Here is a 26,647-nt window from a genome sequence, read left to right as displayed (position 1 = left end):
CATGTGAACAAATGATTATTATTCTGATACTACGCACGGTAGCACGCTCTCCAGCAGCACACCACTCGCGATTAACAATTTAACGCATAATAGCTAGAAGTCTGTAGGCTATCATTGCATTACGTACGGCGTTTACGAATGCGAACATAGCAGTTTAGCTGCTGGTGCTGCTGCTGTTTTTGTAAATGTCTATGTTGTCCCGAAAGAGTCTCTGATATAGCACTCAGGCGCGCAAAATGAGGCGTACAATACAACGGCCAGCGCCGGCGTCGGCTACTTTTACGCCGCGCTGTTATTCGAGGAGTCAGGATTAGAACGACCCTGGAAGCGTTTCCCTTTCCGCAGCAGGAAACACGCGGGCGCGAGTCAGCGGAGCACGTGTAAGCGATTGCGCAAGCAGCTGCTCAGCGAAGAGCCTTGTCATATTATCGTTAGATGGCGCAATGTGTATTGTGGGTACCGCCAAAACAGCATCGCAAGTCTGTCGCTTCCTTCTTTCGACACGCGTCCGGCGTTGCGCTGGTTACTGCCCACTTTCTTTTGTGCCGCCTATTGTGAAATCAGCAGATAGAACTGCACGTCCCATGATGACCAGGATACGCAAAGCACAAGAGGAAGACTGCCAGAAGATTGCAGAGATCATGGTAAACATTTGAAAGCGTTTTCTGTAACGTTTGTCTGTTTCATGAAACTTACCCGCTGCGGCCTTGTACGAATAAGCCACGCAAGCACTTGGGAAGTTATGGCGCGAGATTTAAAAATAGCACTGATGTGAAAGCAAGTCTGGTTACCGGCAGTAAGAAAGCTGGGTCATTTTCTGCACCGAACATATCAAAAACCTGTATGAAGTGCTCTCATATTTTGTGAGCCCTTGCTTTCCTGTTATCGTGTCTGTATGTGCGATTGTCGCGTTATCCGCGTGCCGTTCTCCAAACGTCAAACCAGTGGGAACGTAGGCGTGCGCACAGAGCGGGGGGAGGCGCCTCCCCTAATCCTCTCAGGGAGGTGGGGCCAGACCTGTGCCGTTCTGTAAATGTGCGAGTTTATGAGCCGGTCGAGGACCCAAGGACCGTTGTGAGAGCGCGTCGTCGCGTGTTTTTGAATTCTGTCCCCATTGTGAAGCTTGTTTTAATTTTGAGCGCACACTATTCTTGTTAATTCCATCACGTCAAAATAAATGTTTGATAACTATTCCTTATCTTTGAGCGACGTTTTGGCCGTATAGGACTTTGGTGAGAGGAATGGGGGGGGGGGGGGGGGGGGGGGGGGGGGATATACACCTTGTAAAGAAAGGTCGAATTCTCTCTGAAAAATGTTTCGTGGGGTCTGTCTGTGTGGTCGAATTATGAGAGAGCAGAACAGGTACAGGGTCGTCCACTTCTAGCTATAACAAGATCACCTCTTTCAAAGCGCCATTACGCCCAACTCGGCCACGCAACAAAGCTAAGTGTAAGGACATGCGAAGCCCCACCTCGGGGTCCCTCTATCTGTTTATCGACTTGCTTTGATGCGCGCCTGTGTTAGGCTCATTGTTGCTTTGATAGTCATGACCGTGTTATAGCTAGAAGTGGACGACTCTATACAGTGGAGTTGGAATAATATACGAATCTGCTACGTCCGAGATAGATTGGACCTTCCGCTGCTCAAAGCATTTTCTTTTTTTTTTTAGTTCTACACCACTACTATCCGCAATTTTGTAAAAACGCCATGAAGACGATTTGACCTCTGACCTCGCGAGCGCTCATATGGGATAGGAGGAGGAGGATGAACATATATAGCTCCGTCACGGCCGGAGAATTTGCCTGCCTACCTCAAGCCCGTAGTCAAGTGCGGGGAAGGGGGGGGGGGGGGGACGCTGCCACTTAACATGTGCCCAACCAGTTCAAAAGCGAAGTGAAAAGGCTGTGTGGCGTTGCTACAGGGTGCCTCGTTGCATCGAGCTCGACCAAGCTCGTTCCACTGAACGCGCACTGGGACGCATCAAAGTTTCAAGACGGGAGCAAGCGGGGCCTCCGCCCTTCATAATCATTTAAGGAAGGCGGCAAGTCAGTTCCATATATTCACACTGTCGGGCCTGTACCATCATTTTTAAAAGTGCAGGGGCTGACTGTCACCACGCGCACATTGATACACCGCAGCGCGCATTCAACATCCGCAGGGAGTTCAGTGGTTCCCTGCAAAGACAGAAGCCTCCGAGTTCACAAAGGAGACGTTCACTGAATGTGGTCCTCCAGCGACACACACAAACACTCCGTCAGCTCGTCCCGGGAGCGCGCGAGGAAGGAGCAAGGCTTCGCTGCGCACGCGGAATGAGGAGGAATGCGCGCCGCAAGCACGCAGTGGCGTGTTGTGAACTCTCTGGTGGTTCTACTACCGCAGTTCCATTATTCATGTTTCTATGTATGCAGCAGGTTATCCAGCGTTGCACCATACGTTGCCGGGTCGAAGCAAGACTCAAAGCCGTGGACGAGGTCTGTGGGAACGCTTCAGTGGGACGATTGTTTTCTGGAACAACTACACCGGGTGCCATTAGAAAAGAAGAGCATTATACATATATGATACAGTATCATATCACAAATGATATTGAAGGAGGAACATGCAGTATCATATTATATCCATATCATATCATATATCATATCATATCATATCATATCACATATATGATGCTGTTCTATCTGCAGGCAGCTGATGAAAATTACATCCTAGCTATTCCAGAAAACAATCTGCTTTTTCAACGTCTCTCTCAAGCGTTCCCACAGACCTAGTCACGGCTTTGGGTGTTCTTTGACCTGTACTCACCTATGGGGCTGAAACGTGGAGGCTAACCAAGAGAGTTCTGCTTAAGCTGAGGACAACCCAGAGGGCTATGGAACGAAATCGGTAGGGGTGACATTAAGAGATAGGAAGCGTGCAGAGTGGGTCAGAGAAATAACTCATGTTACCGACATTCTAGTGGAAATCAAGAGGAACAAATGGACATGGGCAGGACATGTAGTGCGAAGAGAGGATAACCGATGGTCGCTTAGGGCAACAAGCTGGATTCCAAGGGAAGGAAAGCGTTGCAGGGGGCGGAAGAAAGTTAGGTGGGCGGATGAGGTTAAGAAGCTCGCAGGGGTCAAGTGGATGCAGCTAGCACAGAACCGGGTCAAGTGGAGAAATATGGGAGAGGCCTTCGCCCTGCAGTGGGTATAGTCAGGTTGATGATGATGATGACTCGGCAGTGTATGGTGCAGCGCTGGATTATAGAGGGGGTTGCGACCCAGGTCCTCATAAGGGGAAGAGAGCCCATTTATTTTAACCTGGGGCATATTATGCGCTGTTACTGAACTGTTTTAGGAAAGCCAGAACTGAAAAAAGAACGGTTTAGCTACAGCTAATTGCAAGTTTTACGTGTGAAAGGTAGACGTGATTTCGCACTAAATAGGTTTAGTTATGCCTATTATAGCTATCAGTGCGAGCAAGACCTATTAGGCTTAGCTAAGCCCAATCAAACTTAAGCAGGCTTTGTAATTATGACGACGTATGTTCAGACAGCAAAGTACTACTTTAATGTGACCTTACACACCTTTAGGCTTGGCTAGGCCCAGCCTTAACTATTCCCGACAAGCTCAGTTAGGCTTGGGAACGCCTAGCCACTCCATTGTGTTTCAGGCATGTTCAGGCTTCATTTTCTAACATGTGCTTCGAGCAAATTTAATTAGTATTAATTAGGCTTAATCAGTCCGAACCATGACCTCGGAAACCGTCCCATGATAGTCAAGGTCACTACTGTTCTGTCGGCGATCATGCCTTCCCCATAAGTCATAAACAAACGATACTTGTCCTCCATGAGAAAGCGCACTGGCGTCGACTGCGAGAGTGCACGTGTCACAGCTGCCGGTTTCAATGAGGTAACGGGCGAAAAATGTTAGAAGGCGATAGCATGCCCCATTAAAATTTGTCCGCACATGTGCGTACATAATTCACCGGAGAGCGCAGCTCTCATGTTACCTGCCAGCCGCGGCAGGTAGTAATAGGTAGTAGCAGAAATAAACGCCAATAGCAGGCGGTACAGTTGAGGGCTGGAGATCTCTACAAGTTTAAGGGAGAGGGTGAGAGGTGCTGGTTGGCTTGCATACTTTCTTGGGCTTAGAGATAGGAAGTCTCGAAAAAAGAAAAAGAGGAAATCCTGAAAAAGAACTGCTTTTTCCGTTTTTTTTTTTTCTAGCCTTCAAAATTTTCAGAAATTTTACATCTTGGTCATTTACTCTACGTAGCGAAAGCAAAGGAATGCGCAACCGGAATGGGGATTCTACCTTTTCAAGAAAGTGTTCGTGGGCGCTGCCATATTGGATACTGGGCTGTGCTCGTAGCAGAGGCAAAAGCTGAGGATTATCTCCCCCAATCCCACCACACAGCCCAGTCAAACCGGTTTTGCCGAGGCTCGCGAAAAGGTCTAAGAAGAATGGCGAGGACTAAAGAGCGCCCAACATAAGGGAGGCGCTAAAGAAGCAGAACGGTTACTACCATGCTACCGGGAAATCGCTAGATTTAGACGAGGGCTACGAATTTATCTTCGGTGACGGCTGTCCAATCACCTGCTTTCTTAGATATTTATGCTGCGTGTGTTGCGCAACATAAGCGCCTAGAAAATAGAGGATTTAACAGCTGTCGCCGCAGTTCAGTTGGTATATAGTGTACCGGATGTGAAATTCTGAGGTCGTGGGTTCGGACACCACCGGAGGCACGGAGTTGTTCTTAGAGCGCAGTTCTCAGGCGCTCGTTCCAGACTTGCTAGCTTTACAAGCTATTCAAGGCATTGTGAACGGTACTGATGTGGCGCCTGGAGAGAGAAAGAGAGAGAAAGATAGAGAGAGAGAGAGGGGAGAGAGAGAGGAAGGGAGAGAGCGCGCGCGCGCGCGCGAGAGAGAGAGAGAGAGAGAGAGAGACAGAGACAGAGCGGCGGAAGGGAAAGAGGTGGAAGTGTTAGGTGGAAAGCGGAGGAGGACGAGGACGGTGGGTGGGCATCGCGAGCGCGTAATCACGACCATGCCTCTGGCATGGGGGATTTGGCAGGTCACATACATTGCAAGCATGGAGGTGGTGCATGTTACTGCTCAGGTGTCAGCTGCCACCTCGGAAGCTGTCAAATATCAACGTGACATGTGAATCGAACCTGGGAACTTTGGATCCAGAGTCTAGACACGCAACCTCTAGGCCACATAGGGACATTCGGACGGCTTGGTTTAAGCAGGGATTGATATATCTATGCTATGTGTTATTTCCCTTAATGTGAAAGCTTACGATTGCATGCTGTGTATGTTCGAGATGACGTATGTGTTGTAAGAAGGGCACAAATTAAAATAGTAGTGATTTAGCGAGCAGTAGAGGGCATGGACGGAAACGTAAGATAGAGAGGGGAACCGTTAACGTGACCGCCGCATGCCCTTAGAGGCGGAGCGTAAGAAATACACGAATTATCTGCGACAAAATATGTTTGATCAGTACGTTGATAAACGCGCCCAAGCACAGCAACAGCTTGAAGCGAGGCCGTCGAAGCAAGCGTCAGCGGCGCCGTGCCACGCGAAGCCGCCTCCTTTATACGAATAATTGGTGAATGATAGTGTGCCAGTTGAAGAGTGGTTATAAGTGACAGTCTATAGAGTGCAGCTCAAATTTCACATGTTCAGAAATATGACGCTCAAATTCTTTACCTCAGCGTATTGCAAAATACCCATTCCTCCCACTAAAGTCCCTACGGCCAAAACGCCGCTCAGAGATAAGGAATAGTTATCAAACATTTATTTTGACATGATGGAATTGAAACATAACAAGAATAGTGTGCGCTCAAAATTAAAACAAACTTCACCATGAACACAAAATTTAAAAATACGCGACGACGCGCTCTCACAATGATTCCTTGCGTCCTCGACCGGTTTTTTGCAGGTAAAGGTGGCAAGTGAGCATTTCTTGCAGTGCAACATCATGGGGGCTCAAATCTTTCATTGCCGAGTATCGTAATTGTCGGCCATTTTTTTTCTTCTACGTTCTAAAGAATTATCTTCGTGATTATATCATCATATCACATAGGTCAACACCAAACAAAAATTCCCTATGCTTTCTTGGTGTCGATGTCTGTTGTCTCGGTTCCAAGCCGGTCTTCACTGACGAAGGGCGGTCCAGCGGCCTAAACGTCATTAAACTGTTCGTTCGCAAAATACCGCCAATAACTAATTAAGCTACAATAGTGATGGAAATCCCAGTGCTTGTCTTCCTTTTGCAGAGAGATCGTTCGGACATTGCATTTACGGACCTAGACGCCATCACTGCACGTAAGCATTTTCTTTCTTTTTGTAAGGTGAATATAGTATAAGTGAGTATAGTATAGTGAATATAGTATAGTATAAGTATAAACTGAAATATTGCAATCTTTGCTTTTATTTGTGGGTTTCATCGAAACTACTAAGTAGCAGCAGCGCACTGTTTCGCTTCCCAGTCAGTCACCTCCGATCCTGCATTCATGGTTTTCTTGCTTCACAAACCTGATTTCTGGCATAAAAAAGTGATTTGGTGCAAGGTCAGCATGTTGCTTCTCGTTTATCACACATTTTATTTTAGGCATTATTATTGGTATCTTTATAAAAAAAATACTCCATGAGCATGAGAAATGTTAGACCCTTTGCTCCTTCAAAACAGAACAAAAAACAAATTTGTTTGAATGAGGGAAGGGTCGGACCCCATGTTGCTGCCTGATTGTGCACATGAAGGAATACTGGTACGCTGCAGTCAGTACCTACTTGTCGAAGGATGTCTTCCAGTTGGGTTGCAATGCCAATGTGGGTCTCATCGAGATTTATTTCTGCTTTCCCAATTGTCAGTTAACTTCAGAGGTGCGCTCGGCGTTCCCACAGCTAATTGTTATCATGAGACCGCGGCATATGCGGCGTTGGTTAGTACAGCGTGCTTACCTCTGGAGTCAAATATCGTTATTATAGGCTCGAGCTATGAGGCATTCCTTTTTTTTTTTTTTCTGTTTGTAGAGAAAGGTGTTTGCCTAAACGGCACATGTTATTCTACGGAAATGTTCAACTCATAAAAAGAAGAACTGTCATATTTCTTGTTTCTCTGCCTTTTGTAGGTTCTTTTTTTTTTCTTTTTACGAGCAAACGAGTATTTTTGTTGAAACGCATAAAAACTCGGAACAACAGAGAAAAAAAAAACTTTTTTTATTTATAAGGCAATTTTTTCTTCGAACTTCATATAGGTATACCTTTCTGTTCGCTGGTTTGCAGGGCTCAGGGAGAATGGTTTTGGTGAACATCCCGTCTTCATCGCTTTCCTTGCTGAAGACGATGACGCTGCAGGTAACAGAAATACCGGTAACGATATGTCCCCCCTCGCAAGATTTAAACTATACTCTGTCAGTCCCCTTTCTTCTCTTTTTTTTTTTTTTTCGGTGCGAGCGCCGAGGCTTCTGTGTCGAGTCTTATTTTTTATTTGCTTCACTACTTTGTTACCGCTACCAGCAGATGACCTTGCTGACTGCGCTCAAAATTGTTCCAAATTTTCATTATCCTTTTTTATTATTCGCAGTCAATTAAATTGTTTTTAACGCCCCCCGTCAGCATTGCCGGCGTTAGCGCTGCAGTGAGCGAAAAATCACGGGCATTGCACTGACAATTAAGTGGTAGCTGGCAGGTGACATGACGCCGCATTGATTGGCCGTCAGGTGATGTGACGTCACGAGGCGACAAGACAGGGCCGAAGAGGCAGGCGCTGTGTGATAGTGGAATACAGTGCAGCCTTCCAGTACCTTTCGATGCCGAGTTAGACATGCTGCTCCTAAAAGCTTGGTTAAAGCGCAGATTTATAGACATGTCGAGTGCTCTTTCACATAATGGGATATCATATGACTGTATGCTAATGAGTATGTATGAGATAATAGAGCTCAGACAATCATGTATATTCCGTCTATGATAAAGAGTAATAGAGGCTGAAAAAAAAAAATACTATACTGATTAAGCAAGCAGCAAAGTGAATGGACACGAGCGGGGAACGGTTAGGGGCACCGGCAAACGGGAGCTATTAAAACTGTGTACAGTCATTCCGTTCAACCCTCCCTCGTTCTTTTTTTAATAGATTTTTTTTTTCAATCCTTTACACCTTGTTAATGCACGCTTACTTCCATCTCAGCCTTGCCATAATTACAAACATCCTTTCTGAAAGTGCTCACCAAACCTGGCCAATATGCCCCGTTGCCGGCATACGTGCCGTACCAGCAGAGGCGAAAGTAACAGCAGCGAGAGGTTGCATACCGAAATCGTGAAACACACATTGTAGCCATCGCAGGTGCTTCCAGAGTAATAGGCTACGTCACGGCATCGAGGATCTACTCAACCTGGGAAGGCAAAAGCCTGCGGCTTGGCGACCTGTACGTCGTCCCGGACCGGAGAAGAAAAGGCGTTGGCACCGACCTGCTCAGGACTGTCATGAAGGTAAGTGGCTTCTTGTGGACACGCCTAACGGTGAAGCTTATGCATCGCGGTCGCGCGTGTGAAATTTCGATGATATTTATTATTACAGCGTATACTTCTCTCCGTCACGTGCAAGGCGGCGCGGCGCGTCTGACACTGATACGTGGAGCAGCGTGTCAGGTAGCTTTTTGCGGCGCTATCTACGCAGCAAAGTGGGGGAGAAGGGGGGGAGGGTGGATGGTCCTTTATCCTAGCTGACTCCTACAGCCGCAGGCTGTGGGTGTTCAGTGTTCGGTTCATATGTGAGGGACAGTTGAGGGAGAATGCTGCAAAGGGTGCGAGATCTTGGGCTGAGGTCGACACCATTGGTCATGGCACGAGGAGAAAGGCCCACCCCACTTCCTTCTCGGCATAGACTTGGCTACAGAGCCAGAGAAGGCTGTCCGGAAGTATAGTTCTCCTCGTCAACCGGCCTTTGATCGTCGTTCTTAAATCGCACCGGACACGCATGAGACAGTCTCAGTGGCATTCTGGTTTGTCCGAAATGACAATGACCCTTGCCGGTGCCTTTCAATAAACCTAAATAAAAATTGCGTAGCAGCAGACCACTAGCGTGTCAGGGCGGCATGCTCGTTGGAGAAATTTGGCTTTCCCGTTGTGCTTACTGTTTGCTATTTTTTTAGTCGATATTTATTGCCTGAGGGCATCAGTATGAGGGCATCAGTTATGAGATGAAGGATGAATAAATGATTAAATGAATGGAAAAAGGTTGGCTGATTTTATGAAGTCCAGAAGTGAGCGATGATGAGGTCCCTGCGTCCAAGTGACGCATGAGGCAGGATTGGTTGCTGAAAGGCCAGCTATGCTCAGGTGCCGGATTCGTGTTGGCTTGAGTGCTGGCCAACACGAATCCGGCACCTGAGCATAGCATACTGTTTGCTATTCAAAATCCCTTCCTTAAGTTCGGGCCTTCCATAAGGTGGGAGTAGAAAGGTCAGCAACAAAAGTCAAGGGTACGGGTCATAGAGTTTCCGGACTGGCTTCATTAACAAAAGCGAGCATATTATATTACGTGACTGGTAGCTTGAGCCAGGAGCAACTCACCCATCTCAACGCTTGAAAGACATATATTCTGCCGCTGCTGGAGGCGGGTCGAAAGTTATCTTTTGCAAGCGCGCCCATAGCATTTTGCAATTCGCACTGTACCTCGGAAATTATGTGGATACGGCGATCTTCACCCCTGCTATAGTGCTTTTTACGTAATTCGAAACGTAGCGCGAAAAAGCGAGGACAAAGAAGAAGGCATAGACACGACACTATAGCGCTCTCAATCGACGAGCACGATTGTTGCTGTCGCCGCCGCAGAGTTGCTTAGTTCTTTTGCGGGCGCAAGTCAGCCCAATAAAGAGTTAATTTCAGTACCATCAAGCCTGTGTCTTCTTTTGGTGTCTACGGCCTTGTCACCACTACGTGACAATATAGTCAGCAACATTTTGGTGCACCCTTGTATGTTAGTGGTGTGTGTATATAAATATATATATATATATATATATATATATATATATATATATATATATATATATATATATATATATATATATTCGGAGGTAGTGGGTTCGGTTCCCACCATCGGCACGCGCTGTTTTTCCTTTTATTTCGTTTTTAATTATCTTTCCCCTAAACAGATTACATTACTAATTTATTTCATTACCGAAGTCAAAATTTAAAGCAAAAAAAAAAAAAGACAAAGTACAATCCCCAATGCTTTTCCTTGCCTCGCCGACTGTTGGCTTCTTTCCTTCATGTATTATAACGAGCACCGTCATTTTTCCTTCATTTATCTGCTTGTAGCTTACGGGAGTCTCGGTTCTGGCAGTCTTGAAGCCATAGGTAGCGTAAGAGGGTTCTAGCACAGCTTTAGCCCTCGCTCTTGATCACGTTCTACGTGACGCTGGCGGTAACACAGGACATTCCACGTCCACCGCTATAGTTGGGGGTGGCGCTGGTGAACACTCTCAAGGTTCGTATACAGACAACATTAATACCCAAGAAAGTAGCAGGTGGGACAGCGGCCGATGTAGTTCAGTTGGAAGAGCACCGGACGCGATATTCGGAGGTCGTGGGTTCGGTTCCCACCATCGGCTCGCTGTTTTTCCTTTTACTTTGTGTTCAATTATATTTCCCCTAAACAGATTACATTACTAATTTATGTGATTACCGAAGTAAAAATAAAAAAAGACAAAGTACAATCCCCCAATGCTTTTCTTGGCCTCGCCAACTGTTGGCTTCTTTCCTTCATATATATATATATAAACCATCTGCATCTGTATTGCAAGTCATTTCCTTATGTTTTCTTGTCACTCACATTCTTGTTTACCTTGATTTGTAGTGCCGACTGTACTTACTCACTCCTGCTTGGACTGCCAAGAGGCAGTTGGCAGTATCAAATAAATAAATAAATAAATAAACGAATTAAATTGGCTAATTACAATCAAAAGTATAAAATAGACTAAAGAGGAAAATAATTCAATACTTAAATAACTAATTAAAACTTTGCATAGAAGGAAAGAAGCATGGCATTATTCGGCAATGGATACGGACTGCCGCAGAAGCGACCGCTTGTCTACAGATACGCATTTCTTCCAAATAAAGAGCTGCGGTAGCATATGTATCGCACACTGTGAAGGTACGGCATGCATAGAATTGCCAAATTAGTGTGTCTTCGATCCGGGTGATCGGAATTAATCCAAAGCCCAGCACTGAGGCTTCCCTAATTGCCTGAGTTGCTTTGGGATGTTAATTAATTAATATTTCTTGCTATATGAGCGCGTACAAGACACTCCAAGCATCCGTTGTTTTAATCTGGTGCAGGTTTGCCAGGAGCATGGCTGCAAGCGAATTGACTGCAGCCCGCAGATGGCGAACACTGCGCTCATCTCCTTCCTGAAGAAGCACGGTGCGTGCAACATGGCGGCCGAGGATGGATGGTGCTACTATCAGCTCGACCACGACAACATGGTCAAGCTGGTAGGAGAGACGTAGACGAAACGCGCCGGCTCTTCACAGGGCCCACCGCGATCCTCTTCCATCCGCTTCTCGGCAACGGGTTCATCAGCAATAAACTTTCTATTTGTGGCGAAGTTTGCAGTCTTTTTCCTCTCTCTCTCTCGCTTCTTTTTTTGTTTTTGAGTTGACCATTCACCTTGTGTTTGGCGCTCTTTGACCTGAGATGCCCTTGCGCCATTAAAACCCACCGTCGCCATCATTTTGTTTTTTTTTTAATGATACCCTTGAATGGCACACTCCTCGGTTCCGCGGTGGTTTATGCATGCTGTCCGCACAGCGCAGCACCACGAAGGAGTGCAGAGGCCAGTTAGTTGAAAAATGAAAATTGGTTACGAGGAAATTAAAGACGTAATAGCCGTCAGCAACCGCATCGTGAGGAAAGAGGTGGGAGTATCGTGGTGGTAAAAACGTTCATTGAACTCCATGGCAAACGGGTCATTGATGGTTGTTCTGCGTCCGGCTTGACAGGTACTGAGGGAGGATGTGTATAGGGAAAGGGTGTTGCGACGCTGAGAGTGTTGACGGGTGCAGGAAGCATTCATGGGGTCGGGCGGCTCCAAGGACTTGAGAGTGTGGAGATGCGGTGTGCGCGAGCGACCCCTGCAACGACACCTTGATTTTGCCACACGCTGCCAGCGCAAAAGCTGTTGCTGTAAAACTGAACTACGTCTATGCCGTCCGTAGAATCGGCGAATGATTTTGCTTGCCCGTGAGCTTGCCAGAGATATACTGACGTAGACTTATACCGGTTTGCCGGACCCCTCCTGCGCACGCGCATTGACAGGGGTGAGTGCCATCGCGGCCATCGCGCCTGCGTGGGAGGGGTATATATAGTAAACCGGTGTACGTCAAAAATAGTACGTCTTCAGCACCTCCTCCCCCCTCTCTAGTACCCCTTCCCCTCTAGGCCTCAGGTCCTCCTCATAAATAAAGGTTTTTGAATGAATAAATGCAGCAAGCTAGATCTCTCTATTACCGGCAAAGGCAATTCACATCTCGTGGTGGTGGTGAAAAACTTTATTTCGCGCAGTACAGCGTAAAATGAGGACAGATGTAGACAATGTTTAAAGAGCGTAAACGCCTCGTTCTCCATGCAAACAATTCGGCGTCGGCGTTGTGGGTGAAACATCCCGGGCATGCTTCCTACAGGTTCGCAGGTGACAAGGCCAAACATCGATTGGTCCTTCGTTTGTATGACGTAAAGAGATCACATGAAATAGCCGAGTAGCCAATTCTGACAGCTTCTTTGAGATGGTCGGGTGAGGGAAATTCGAACCTTCCGGGACCGTTAGATCCCGAACCAGACAAGATATACCATATATACGCACGTTCGTAACGGCTTGGTTAACATGAACTGATTGCCTAGTTGTTGAGACATAGCATAGCTTCAGGTGATGCAGCGCAACGGCACGAGGCCGATAGACGAGAGAAGAGGACAAAAACGCAGACCGCGTGCCGCTGCGCTGCAGAACCTGATGCTTGGTTAAAGCGGGGAATTATTATATCTATGTCATGTGGGCTTTCATACGCTTATGACTGCGTGGGAACGAGCACGTGTGAGACAATAGGGTCACTGAATAAGGGATTCATCATTTAATGTTACGAAGATCAGGGGAACCACAGATGGGAGTCATTAATGATGTCACGCAATGCTCTTAAAGGCTGCATGAGCTTAAAATTGCCCCTATTTTTTCCCTTTTCCTCATTTGACGGCTTCCTCAACGGTAACAGGGGCAGGTGAGTCTGGAGGTCATCGCTGTCTGGCAGCATGACATGGAAGAATGTTTAGGACAGTACTAGGTTCGGATGTAAGAGAAATCTGGGAGCCTCTCCAGCCACCTAAGTTGCGTAGGATGATGGGAACATGAATGAAAAGCAAGAGGGAAGGATGATATGAGTGCGCAGAATGATTAGGAATTATGAATGATCTTTGTTGGGCTAGCCGGAACAGTCGGGGCAAGCGAAGTGTTCGAGATATTCAACACGAAGGAAACTGGGGTATCTTCGTGGAGCCACTCATTCTTACCGGCATTCTTTTTGTGCTTTTCAGAATGATGTCATTATTCGCAATGCCAGTGTTGAAGCGGGCCGACGAGTAAACAGGACACGGTTGTGAGCAATTCAGAGACCCTTGACTAACGAACAAATGGAAATATCATGAACATTTTTAGGTACAGTCAGGTACAGTCAAATATCTGTTCTCGAGTATGGCCGCAGGATGCCACTCAGCTTTACTGAGGCCGCGCATGGAAGGGAGCGGCACCTCGGCACTCCGTCCACAAGGAACTATGAGCGACAGGTCTGCATGTCAGCACCCCCTGCGGTGCGAGCAGTCTGCGTGAATATTAATGATTGGTTCACAGGAAGGGAAGGCGCACTATCTGTCGCACTTGTTTCTGTGGACACCTGAAGTCGTTTTGGGTTACCACCGTGTCCCCACAGCGGCGACCGGATTTTAGAGGAGAAGGAGGAAAAAACTTTATTAAACGAGCCAGTTTGGACCCTTCAAGGGCCCAGGGCCACCGCACGGCCCTCACATTACGAGCATGTGTCCATGTCACGTAGGGCCATGGCACTGGCACCCCGGTCCACACAGCGAAGTTGTATGTCCAGGTCCTGCGACGTAAGGAGGGCCTCCCATTCCTCCCATGATCCGATGGCGGGGGCTAGTAGAGTGTTCGCTTTTAAAAGGCCTGCCTATGCATGGGCTATAGCAGGTGATCGGTTGGAACGTATTCGTAAAGCACTTGAATTCAGTGTTTCAGTTATGCGTCTAACAATGTCCCTTCTAGGGTAGTTGAGGTTACAAAAAAAAATTTTTATTAGATTTTCTTGACATAGCTGCAGTAGCGATCGTGGTAGTCTGCTCTTCGCAGCTAATTTAGTGTTCTGGATTAAATGTGCTCGTTTGCTGGCTTCTGAGGCCTCGGAGAAACCTGTGTCTTCTGGTGTGGTTAAATGCCCCGCTCATAGGGCAAATAATGGCAAAAGCAGCTTTGATCAACAAAAATGCGGCGCTCGTTTTTTCTTTTTTTTTTTGTTTTTTTTTTCTCTCTCTCTCTTTTGACATGCCAGACCAGCTCAGACTATTCACGTGCCAGACCAGCTGTAAAGAAATTGTGCACGGTTATAGATTTCATCGAACGTGACACGTCTGCGCTTAGGCAAAATTTTTTCATGACGACGCTGAGCTGGGCGAGTTCGAATGATTCCATCGTTAGACCGCGAAGCAAACAGACGAGGCCGAAACAGAAAATGCACATTGCATCAGTTAATTGCGAAACAGCATGCACCTGTCCGTCCTTGTCTGTTCCCGCTGTTGTCTAAATGAAAAATAAAATAACTGCCCATTACCTCAACAGCGTCGGCTGTTATAGAAATCACGTATGTAATTTGTTCTAGTATACACGAGCCAACCTTTGCCCAGCTCGCGCTGCCGTGTGTTGACCGCGGGAGGTCGCTTCCTGAGAACACTGCTGCACATAGCAGTGCCGGCTCAGCGATGAAGCACTGATTCGCCCCTCGAAATTGAGTAGCGTTAGAAATTATTTCCTATAGGACGACGGGAAGCGGCTTGGGTCTTCCAGCATGGCCACTTGTACGGTCGGCATCCACATCCGCAAAGCCGTGGAAGCAGACTGCGAAGCCCTCAAAAGACTGCTGGTGCGTATCACGTCTTGAACTATATCGTATACTGATTGCCGGTCGTTATCACTGTCCTCATGGAGCTGCCTCCGCAACACCGACCCATTCATGCACGAGAGAGCGGTGCGCTTCATGTCGCTTAGTCTAAAGCCATTGTCAACGGGTAATCAAAGAGCTCTTAATATATTGAAGAGGAGCGCTAGCACCTCAACGCATTTCTCGTTACTACCAACGGCAAATAAGCTCACTTCAAGAGGAAGTAGCCCTCGCCAGGTAGTATTAAAAACCTTACTCATTCAGCTGTCATTTAAAAGGCCACTGACCATATTATGCCATTTTAAACAAACAAGCCCAATGCTTCGATGAGGCATCGGAGATATAGTCTCTGCAAGTACTACAGCGATGCGCATTCAGGATATCAGCATGCAGCTTTGATTTGTATTTTTGCTGGTTCCCTGCTCTCTACTCTGGCCGCCGACCCTGCGCGGTGATGTCAATAGCCAGGACAGTATCCACTGGTCCATCTCTCCGACTGACGGATGAAGGGTGGACGGAGACCACTAACTGTGTGAACCGCTCGCTGTGCGCTTCATTCGCCCGTTTTATTGTTGCGCAGTCACGCGGAGTAACTGCTCCGAGACCGGTTTGTGCGTTGCGCCGTTCCTACAGCCTTCCTACACGCCAAGCATCCCGCCAAACCCGGAGGAGGAAGCTGAATTTGGCTTGCGGAGGCTAGTCGACCCGACAGGAGAGTGAAACAAGTGAAACACCTCTGAAAGGGAACAGAGGGAGGGAAACACGGCAGAATCAGTTGATTGCGGTGGCTGTAACTGCTATTAATTACTTTTTTTAAAAAGAGTCTGCTGCGTTGCGTTCCAGGGGCAAAGTCACATTCACGGGGAAGGAAATATTTTCAACCAGAGGGTGGGCCGCGGCGTTTTAAAGCAGTGTTACCAGCGAAGTGTTTCGGAATCCCGGCCAATTAAATATTCTACAAAGCTCACAAACCCGGTACGATGACGGCATGTTGCAGTTCATACCGAGCGCGGCTGTACAATTCGGAAGTATACATTTCACCAATATTGTCTCCTGTAAGGGCACTCGCCGGCAATTTACAAGCCCAGAGTATGAACACAGCCTCTTAAAGACACGGCTTCAGCAGCACGGACAGGCCAAGGGCCAAAAGAAAAAAAAAAGGATCAAGTCCCCCGCAAAACTGGGCGTGGCACGTTTATTCGATTCTTGAGGTCATGCCTAGTAGACGTCTCATATGCTCCAAACTGTGCAGCCCAAGGAGCTTGCTTCAGAATCATGTAGTGGGACTACTTAGTGCACTGGGAAGCAAATAACTTCGCTCAACCTTACAGGTATTCACAGTGTTGACCACGCAAAATGAGCCGTACACCACGGTACAAAAGGAAACCCCGTGGGCAGCATATTAACGCGATAGCTTCAAGAAACCTGTGTCGCAGAAAAGCCGGTGTCGGCGTTGTGGTTGTAACGCAAAAACCAGAAGAAAGTAAAGAAACAGTCAAACGTTTTGCGGAAACCCGCGAAGTCGAACACGGTTCCTTCGCAGTGCGAGGCGCGCGCGCAACCACTCCTCCACAGAAGTATTTTTTTTCCTTATTGCCAAATTTATCAGATTTTACACATAAAGAACGTTACTCCACAAACACACAACATGGGTTAAAACCACGCGATTTGGGCTTCGTGATCCATTGCAAATCAGACCCCATTTGCAGCAACAGTTCCATTCTCGGAAGCTACTCAGGCACTTCGCCTTGTGTCTTGAAAGCATCAATAACACTCGCAACGGCTTCCCGAAAATACTACCGTATTTTCCTCGCATCAACGCCTGCATACCTGAAAGCCATTCTGGATCGCCAGATACTGTGCAGACCCAATAACATGATCATGTCCAGCGGTAGCCCATCATCATATTCAATTGATAAAAATCGGATTCCGAATGCATCCATGGGTAGGTATTTTTTAATTGTTCGGTGTAGAATGTCCCAGAATGCCACAGAACTGCATTGCTTCTCTTCGAATAAAGGTGGACCTAATGCATGTATTGATAATTACTGTGAGCTAATGCTTATTTGCTTTATTAAAAAGAAACTATATTTACGTAAGTAATAGCTAAGCGAGTAGCAAAGAACATTTCCGCTTTGCTTACCTGTGATGCGGCGCTCACTGGAAAATTCGTTCGAGCTTACGGAGCTGCCTGAAAAGATGGCGCGAACTGCCGCCCGATTCAAAGCCTTATAAACACCCATTCATCGTCTTCAAAGCATTGGGGTTTTAAACGCTATCGCGCTGCACTCTTAAAAGCGAAGCTTAAGCGTCTTCCAATATTTGTTTTCGACAAGCCACAAACTTGCCATGTGTGGGCGTGTATTTTACCATTCCGTTTAAAGAACCCCAGGTGGTCGAAATTTTCGGAGTCCTCCACTACGGCGTCTCTCATAGCCTGAGTCGCTTTGGGACGTTAAATCCCACAAAACAAACCATACTAAACCATTCCGTTTAGTTCCATTATACCATCGGAATAAAATGCTGTGACGGAAGCTAATGCTTTGCATCTAGTGAAAGTAAAAGTCGTCGTTCAGCTACTGCCACACGCGTGAAATATCTTTCTTTCCCTCCAACGTCGACATCACGTTTGTTTTCATAATTTGTGAGCTTTGAAGTACGGATTTCGCCAACGCTTTCATGGCGCCATTTTTTCAGAGAGGCGCTCAGGAATTCGACCTCAAGGATGACACAATAGCAATGGAAGGTAAGAGCTCTGCACATTCCTCCTCAGTTGATTCTGTCACAACAACATATCGCAGAAACGCATTTTTCTCTGGTATATACGGTAAATGACTATTTATATATATATATATATATATATATATATATACATATATGTGTGTGTGTGTGTGTGTGTGTGTGTGTGTGTGTGTGTGTGTGTGTGTGTGTGTGTGTGTGTGTGTGTGTGTGTGTGTGTGTGTGTGTGTGTGTGTGTGTGTGTGTGTGTGTGTGTGTGTGTGTGTGTGTGTGTGTGTGTGTGTGTGTGTGTGTGTGTGTGTGTGTGTGTGTGTGTGTGTGTGTGTGTGTGTGTGTGTGTGTGTGTGTGTGTGTGTGTGTGTGTGTGTGTGTGTGTGTGTGTGTGTGTGTGTGTGCTTTTCTTGGAACCAAACTTTTTTCCTGTATTTACATCTCGTTAATATGAAAACTCGCTTCCAGACAGCGGACAATTAAGAAGAAAATGTTCTTATCCTATTTGCGCCCGTGCATTCCTGTCGCGTTAGTAAGGACAGTCATGAAAACGGAACCGTTATACTGCTTCAAAGAGATTTGCTTTTCTGACTTTTGTGTACAGGACTACATGAACTGAGTGACTGAGTGATTGCCCCCTTTAGCTTGTGGTTTCATATCTTACACCGCGAAGTGCGTTACAATGCGTACAATGCGTTACGAATTTTCGTATGGCATGAATTCACGTGAAGAAAACTGCCTGCAACTTTGGCTGTGTAGAAAGGGGCATTCATCACATTTCAGCCGACTGGATGCTGATATAGCAGGGGTTCGAGGGAAATTAAAAGTTGTAGAAGTGAAGTAATTTATTCGTGCAACGCCTTCGAGAACAATATGCAACAGTATGACATTATTTTCAGTGACAGGGCATTTGAAGCATATAACGGTGAATGGGATAATGTGCTTGTAGCTCCTAATGCCAACTTCGCTTGCCCCCATTATGCGCTAAAGCAGACCTTATCCTAAGCGTTTGTTGTTTTTGTTTTTTCCTCCTGCGCGCGGCCCCTGTGTCATCGCAGATCTCAAGGCAAACGCCTTTGGAGAGTGGCCCCTGGTGAATATCCTGGTCGCTGAAGACAGTGCCGGAAGTAAGCACGGAGCTACCGTGTTTGATTCTACAAACGTGCTCACACCTAACTGAAACACACATGGCCCTCTTTAACAAAGGCTCAAGTAAAGCAAACGCTGATGGTTTTCAGAACAACAATCTGGGCAGTCACGTTCACTGCACTGATGCCAGAAAGCGTGAATTCCGTCATCATTAGAAATGAAAGCCCGCTCAGTGACGGTGAAATTCCTTTAAGTGTGAAGGATACCTTACAGACGCGGAAAGGGGGAGTACGACATGGCTATCCGCAAATTGCGCCGAAGCGATGGTCGTGCTGGAACCATCAACACGTAAACCTTTATGTTTCATTCTAGCGCGATGACTAACATTAATTCAAACCAACGACAGCTCTTTCTTAAGCAACGATCATAATATCACGTTGCGTGTTTCTTGCAGTTGTACAACACCTCTACAAGATGTCCCAGCTAGCTTTAGCCAAGGGTTAAAAAATAAAACATTTAAGCTAGGTCAGGGAAGCCACTTGCATACTACCAGCCGTCTTGCGCACCAGAGGCAGTTTTTACTTTGCAATTAATTAACTACTAATTAAGGTATTTTTTCTAAATGACTAAATATCGACCTTAGACAATAAACATAATTTGCAAAGTTGAAGAGCATCTTCAGAAGCCCTCATTCCATTCATTTGCAATAAGAAAGCAGCCTAACGTGTATCTTTTTTTTTTTTTTTTCATCCCCATTGAAAGACAGCTCAATACAAAAAAAAAAAAAAATATGTGACTAGCGCATTCGCGTGCAACGATTGTGGTGCTGTGATTCGTGATTCGAGTGAACGAATTCAGCTGCGTTCACTCAAACGTACGGTTGGGAGCAAGGAAGAAAACTGCTGGAGCGGAGGGGACGCCCCTGAACTGAAGCCGCGCGCCGCCATGGCAAGATGGCGGCGGTCCGCCGTGGTGCGTAGGTGGCGCGGCTACAGTGTAGCGTGTAGTGCGGTGGCTTCTGAATATTGCAGTGAAGAATGGTTGTCCATGCGTTGTGTACGGCTGTTCAAATCGAGCAAAAAAGGGCTCCGGGATTACGTTTCACTTGTAAGTACCAATTTTAGCATATTGAAAACATTTCTGTCTGTCGCGGCGCATGCTGACAGCTCGTGGTACCCCTCAGCTTTCACATCTGAAGGTCACAACTTTTTCTAAACAGGTTTCCCAAGAACCTAAATGTGCGAAGTATGTGGGAGCGAGCGGCCTGTCCGGCGGGAAAGCTGGCAGCCAAAAGACGGGGACTATTTATGTTCGACGCACTTCACGGAGGATTGTTTCGACCGGTCATTGTAATCGATCATTGTAGTCATTACCATTCATCGCTAAGTATTTTTACTCGTTTCCAATCAGTTGCGGTCATTCCAGTCGTCGCTTAACATTATGGTTGTTTCGTCGTCATTAGTAGTCATGATGAGTCATAATTGTTATTATTTGCATCAATTACCTCTATAATGTCTATTATAACCTTTATTAATCATTAGCTACCACCAACGATCACCATAAGAATTGAAAACCACGATGGGGCAAAGCATCAAGCGCGGAGGGTGAGATGCGGCTCCCGTTTCTTGCCCATGGCAACATGGCCACGCGGCATCACATCCGCCCATTGGTATAGATATAGGCGACCTCCGCTCCTGCAGTTTATTTTTAAACCTCCTTGGTTGGAAGCACCACAATCGTGACGTGGGAATGCGCTATAGTCACGTTGTAGTTACTTTTTTTATTTCGAGGGCTTTCTTTAGAGCTCTAAAGAGAGATACACATGAGGCTTTCTTTAATGCAAATAAATGGAGCGGGGGTTTCTGAAGGTGATCTCTCATTTTCAAATTACATGTATTGTCTAAAGTCAATGGTTATAATTTAGAAAATATATTGATTACTAATTAATTCATTGCAAACAGGATTGCCTGTGGTTCGACAGCTGGCAGATGTATTCAAGTGGTTTCCCACTGCCTACCTTCAAGATTGCATTAATATTTTGCTTTGTGTCTCTTATTTCCCGAAAAAGCTGTCCGCATTTTCATTTTTTTTCTCTTTCACAAATGTCAAATGTCAAACAAATAAAAAACAAAAACTCGAGTGAGAGCGCAAATTTCTGATACTTACCGAGGGTTGTCTGAACTCATCAAACTTCCGAAAACGAAGGTGACAACTTGGACGATCAAAGCGAGATGGCTACAAGAGTTCAGCGCGAGATTGCATAACTTCAAGGAAACAAGCAAAATCCAGCTGTGGCTATCGCATTTACGAGGTTACTTTTCTCTCGTGAGAGGGACTTTCTGGATGCTAACGATCGAGCGCTTGTGCACGCAGGCATCGGGGTGCCGTGTCCTCCGCTGTGCGCCAACCTGATGCCGTCGCCGCCGCTGGTGGGCTGTGCCATGTACAGCTTGGTGTTCTCCACCTGGGAAGGCCGCACCATGGTGCTGGACGGCTTGCACGTGGTCACCGCCTACCGGGGCAAAGGCGTCGGCTCCGCGCTGCTCAGGGCCGTCTTCAAAGTCAGTGTGCTAAGGAAAATGGGTGGTTTTCCCACCACAAACGACACGACATCATCATCAGCCTACCTGTGTCTATTTACCCAAAGTCAGTGATATTCATTTAACCTCGTCACGTGACATCTACCAGCAGCAGCATACCCCCCCTCCCCTTCCCCCCTCCCAATCTTCCGTTACCTTCTGGCGCCTTTGGATCGCGAACGTAATTTGGTTGAGAGATGTCGTAGTTCAAAGTCTATATACCACGGTCGCCTTCGAGAATGCGCCTGGTTCGTATAAAAGATAACGGTACGATAACGGTACGATAACGGTGTGGGAGATGTAACAACTGCGAACTATCGTCCCAGCAGTGCACAGTCCGGCTGCTTGTAATGAACGTGATGTTCCCCTCGATAAGATCAAAGCAATGCTTATGCTCAATTTATTCATCAAAACCACTCTCTCTCTCTCTCTCTCTCTCTCTCTCTCTCAAACACACACACACACACACACACACACACACACACACACACACACACACACACACACACACACACACACACACACACACACACACACACACACACACACACACACACACACACACACACACACACACACACACACACATTTTCCCATATTTAACCTATCGTGAGCTTACATGAAGTGATATGCGGGATAATCCGCCATGTTAATTGTTGACAGCAGACGGCGGGCAGCACAGCCAAGCTGAATTGACCGAGTGCCTTGTCTTTTCCACGGTCCACCGAGCAAACACGCGGCTGTTCGGGCGCTGCCCTTACGAGCGTGCAAGATCTCAGCAGATACCCGAGGAACGTATGCATCGATGATGTGCCTGAAAAATCGGGCGCGCTATGAACAAATGCAGAGCAGTGCGGCGCGGGCCTGTTCAACGCACGCGCGGACGACTGATAGCACTACGCGGCTGGACCTGTGGCCACCCGTCGACATCGCCGACATTCATGATTTGTAGCTCTGACGACTAGTTTGATACTTGCCCGAAATGGAGTCGATCTCGCGTCTGTTGGCCCGGGCAAACCATTCGCGGCGGCGTCGCAAGATGAATCCTTTGCCTTCTCGCACTCATGTAGACGTATTTTTGGAATCGTGAAGAACCCGCAGTCGTGCGGCTTCTGCGATCGCACCAGCATCGTCTGCGCGCATGTAGACGAGGCTGTGCGGCAGTACCGTGCTGCGTTGTATGCTGCCAACGACTAACATGGCGGATTACTCAGCATACATCGCTTCATGCAAGCTGAAATCCCGTGTAGGTATACGCAATGTATCAGACAGCTTTCAATGCGTGTGTGTATAGCAATCCTGATCAAGCATAGGTCGGCGCACTCATGAGTGCACTCATGCTCACACTCAAGCCGTGAGTGTGAGTGAGTGGACGCGTATGAGTGATCGTGAGTGTGAGTGCGAGTGAGTGGTCATAAATGGGAGCGGCCATGAGTGTGAGTGAGTGGCCGCGAATGAGAGCGGCCATGAGTGTGAGTGTGAGTAAGTGGATCTGTATGAGTGTCGCCGCGAGTGCGAGTGTGAGTGAGTGGACGTGTATCAGAGTGACAGTGAGTGTGAGTGGCCGTGAATAGGAGTGACCATGAGTGTAAATGTGATTGAGTGGCGGTGAATGGGAGCGGCATGAGTGTGGGTGCGAGTGAGTGGATGTGAGTGTGAGTGGGCATGAGTGTGAGTGCGAGTGAGTGGGGTTGAGTGCCACTGGTCGTAAGTGTGCCGACTATGGTGCCGACCTATGTGGTCAAGCCGCAGCTCACGTTTAACCATCACTAGGCGTCACGTTTGACCTCGTGTATTCAACTGTATCGCAGACGTTAAATAAAAAGCAAACGCCAACTATGTCCTTTATCGCAAAGCGACCAAATGTCTTGACAACAGTGACTGAAACTGGAAGAGAAGTGGAAACAAGAGAAATCAGAGAATGAGGGTCTTTCAGACGTTGCGCAAGCGATGAGCCATGGTCATGAACCGAATATATATATCTCTAATTCAATTACGATACATTGACTACAGCACAAATGCACCTCCAGTGGCCAAATTTATTTCGCGTTACATGCCCTGCAGAAACACGCATGAACTTAATAGTTCCAGCTACAATACCGTAAGCTCGAGTCTGTTCGCTGTAATGAGCCCCTAACTCCTGGATATTTTATATAATTAATCATCAAAGCCCTTAAAATTCGCAGGAGATGAGGCTGCAGTACAGATGTAAAACACAGATATGTCCAAGATCGCTGGGCTTACGTTCGCTTGCTGTCGTTCTTTACGCAGGAGGCGTCCCGAAACAAGTGCAACGCGCTCGTCTGCCATGTTCTGAAGCACAACGAGGCCTTCATCAACTTTATGCGCCGACACGGCGCCATGGACCAGGAGAGGCAGAAGGGGTGGCACCTCTTCGAGATGGACGGACGCGCCATCACACTGCTCACGCAGGAGCAGCCATGGACTCCGCTCGAGGTCGCCACCGGGAAGTCCTGCTCCTGACTGCTGAACCGCGGGCGCGGCATGTTCTGCGGCACGCTGCGTCCCGTCTTGGCAAATGATGTGCGTCCATCGGGCAGTGTCATCGCCGGGGGCGCTCATCTGTCTACGCTCACTTCTACTGCGTTTACACGACATGGCGGCCGTGCGCAGCCATGAATTCCTTCCAGACTTTGGTCTCACCCATTTGCGGACACCTCCAAATGATAAACGGGCGCGAAATCAGTGACTGCGGAAGCTTTCGTGTCGGCAGGATACGTAATGGTCGACGCAAATAACAGCCTGGAAAACAGATGACACGGCGTTCACTTAATGTGTCTTCAACTGCAAAGGTCATTGCGTACGCGCAAGGCAGTTGCGGAAGAAAAGAAAATACATAAGAAATGATTCATTTTATCACGTGACCCATATTGGCCACACATTTAAATGCATCTTGGGAGACTCTGACAATTCACGGTGTGAAGAAAAAATGTTGACTGAGGTTCAACTCGGCTGAAACTGGTTACACAGGGCGAAAGCTTGCTTAAGCATAATTAGGCACAGTTTAGCTTTGATTCACTGTTCAAGCCTTGATCAATCTTTATTGTTAAAGCCTGGGTCATTGCGGGTCTTGGTCTCCTCACACCTGCGACTCGCGGAGGTTGTGCGACCGTTTTGGTCGAAAAACGACTGCCGCAAATAGTTGCATTGGTCGGAAAGCGGCAGGCGTGAGCCAATCGAGCACTGCTAGATCATTTCAAGCCTTGTGGTCGCAAACCGTTAAGCAATCAGCGGCACAGCTGAAGTGAATGGAAGTTAGTTTTGCACCCGGCCTTAGCGGCTGCCTTCATGGTCGCATGTGACGTACAGCCGGTCGCACGCCCTTCGCTATTCTCCAGTGTGACGATTATTTATATTCAAGAGCCTAGTGGAAACAATGAGAGACAAGTACAGCTGAAGTTTTATCACCGTACCCAAAATATACTGCTGTAGTTCTCAGCATCGTTTAGTCTATTGCACGCAAACCACAATAATGTCTTTTATAGCAAATAATTGCTGGGGCGCGGCTAACATACGTAGGATCAATTCTCGTTGTCATTTTTTTTACAGACGTGTAGGACGCCTCCGACGTGAAGAGATGTATTAATGGGGCCTTAGGGGATAAGTTAACGCAATGAGGGTCCTCCGCGTTATAATTTTCGCCACACGCGGAATTTCTTAACTTCCAGCAGTGTCTCATTAAGTAGGCATTGTTGCCACCCAAATACCGGTATGGCTATAGCGTCCAGAATCAAATCTGTGTTCAGCAGCCGAAGGCTACCCAGCCGTTAAGGTTTGCTGGCTTTACGTAGATCTCCTAACACAAAAATGTATTTCCCTAGTTTCCTCCCAGTATATACAAAGCTTTCATGCAGAAGACTTTGTTGTGTGTGTGATCGAGCGCTAATTAATTTACCAACTTTGTTTTTACAGGGGCGACAAGGTATTTAAATTGTTCCTAGCTCCGCCGTCCCATTTTTTAGTTGTATCAGGCCTGTCCAACGGACCATTTTTCTTGTTCAAAAACCCCTCTTTCATTCTGTTATATATATATATATATATATATATATATATATATATATATATATATATATATATATATACAGGCTGTTTCAAACTTAGAGGGAAGCTGGGAGCGCGTGGTCGCCGCACTTAGCGAAGCGCTGCCGACGACAGCCGGGTAGAATCGGAGGCATTTGGGGCATGCGCAGTAAGCGCGACTGAATGCTCTTTCTGCGCGTGCGCCTTGCGGTTGTGAAAGCGCAGCGGTCACGTGCTCCCAGTTTCCTTCTAGTTCTAGCTCTTTCGATGATATTGTTTCCGTGGTATCACTAGGTCAACTAAGTTAATTGGTTCGAAATTACATAAGGTAAGATGGAGTACAAAGACAGACTCCTCCCGCTCCACTAACGTATCGCGGGTGGTTCGAAATGACAGTAAGGTCCCTATCAGAGTGTTGTATAAGATTACTTGGTTTTAATTGACTGTGACCATGCAGCTTTTGACATAGAAGTGAATTCGATCTGTTCTGTTTTTTCTGAAGTCCTTCAGCCACTTATTACCATAGTCTCCTTTAAGGAGGCGATGTTATTACTCATGAAGTACCTGTTAATGATTGCACCAAGTTACTTGATTTGACCCTTTATTTCGCTGCTCGACATGTGTGCTGGTCCTTCGAAACTAGGAGAGGAAAGCCGTTACAATTCCGTGCTGTTCCAGCCACTCCAAGCTTGTAAAACGAGGCATTGCTGCGTCTTGCTTTAACAATGGCCTTAAGAAATCTTGTGTGCATATGATTGGTCAGGGTTTTTCAATCCAGGATGACACCTTCACTTTTTCTGGTTATATCCCATCAATATTATCGCCTCTGTAGCTGAGGGTATGCTAAAAAGCTGAAATGTGGCACTTCCTCTCGTAGCAGTGAAACAAATGTGGCGGTCATTCTATACCGTCATGCCGTGTCTCACAACACGAAGAAGGATTAGGGAAAAAGTGGGAGTGGCCGGTGCATTTTCGGCTCCGCTGCGACTGGGTAGCATGTGAGCACGT

The 26,647-nt window shown here is 47.0% G+C and overlaps 1 protein-coding gene across 1 annotated transcript; it reads left to right on the top strand.

Annotated features, from left to right (window-relative positions):
• The first annotated feature begins 458 nt into the window (after positions 1–458).
• On the top strand, positions 459–24,082 carry LOC146199690 (thialysine N-epsilon-acetyltransferase-like). Its single transcript, XM_084592178.1, has 8 exons — positions 459–644; positions 6,263–6,311; positions 7,272–7,343; positions 8,341–8,474; positions 17,898–17,946; positions 18,989–19,057; positions 21,393–21,580; positions 23,870–24,082. The coding sequence occupies exons 1-8, from the start codon at positions 585–587 to the stop codon at positions 24,080–24,082; spliced, it is 834 nt and encodes a 277-aa protein (XP_084448304.1). The 5' UTR covers positions 459–584.
• Positions 24,083–26,647: the final 2,565 nt, after the last annotated feature.

The sequence above is a fragment of the Amblyomma maculatum genome, chromosome 2 (genome assembly GCF_055883805.1).
Source record: "Amblyomma maculatum isolate TAMU_Amacu chromosome 2, ASM5588380v1, whole genome shotgun sequence".
NCBI lineage: Eukaryota > Metazoa > Arthropoda > Arachnida > Ixodida > Ixodidae > Amblyomma > Amblyomma maculatum.
The sequence above is the reverse complement of the archived record's forward strand: the minus strand, read 5'-3'. Positions and strand labels throughout refer to the sequence as shown.

Coding starts and splice junctions, on each gene's coding strand:
- LOC146199690 (XM_084592178.1), top strand. CDS start 585: ATGATGACCAGGATACGCAAAGCACAAGAGGAAGACTGCCAGAAGATT. Junction 645..6,262: donor AGAAGATTGCAGAGATCATG/GTAAACATTTGA, acceptor TTCCTTTTGCAG/AGAGATCGTTCGGACATTGC. Junction 7,344..8,340: donor TGAAGACGATGACGCTGCAG/GTAACAGAAATA, acceptor GTGCTTCCAGAG/TAATAGGCTACGTCACGGCA.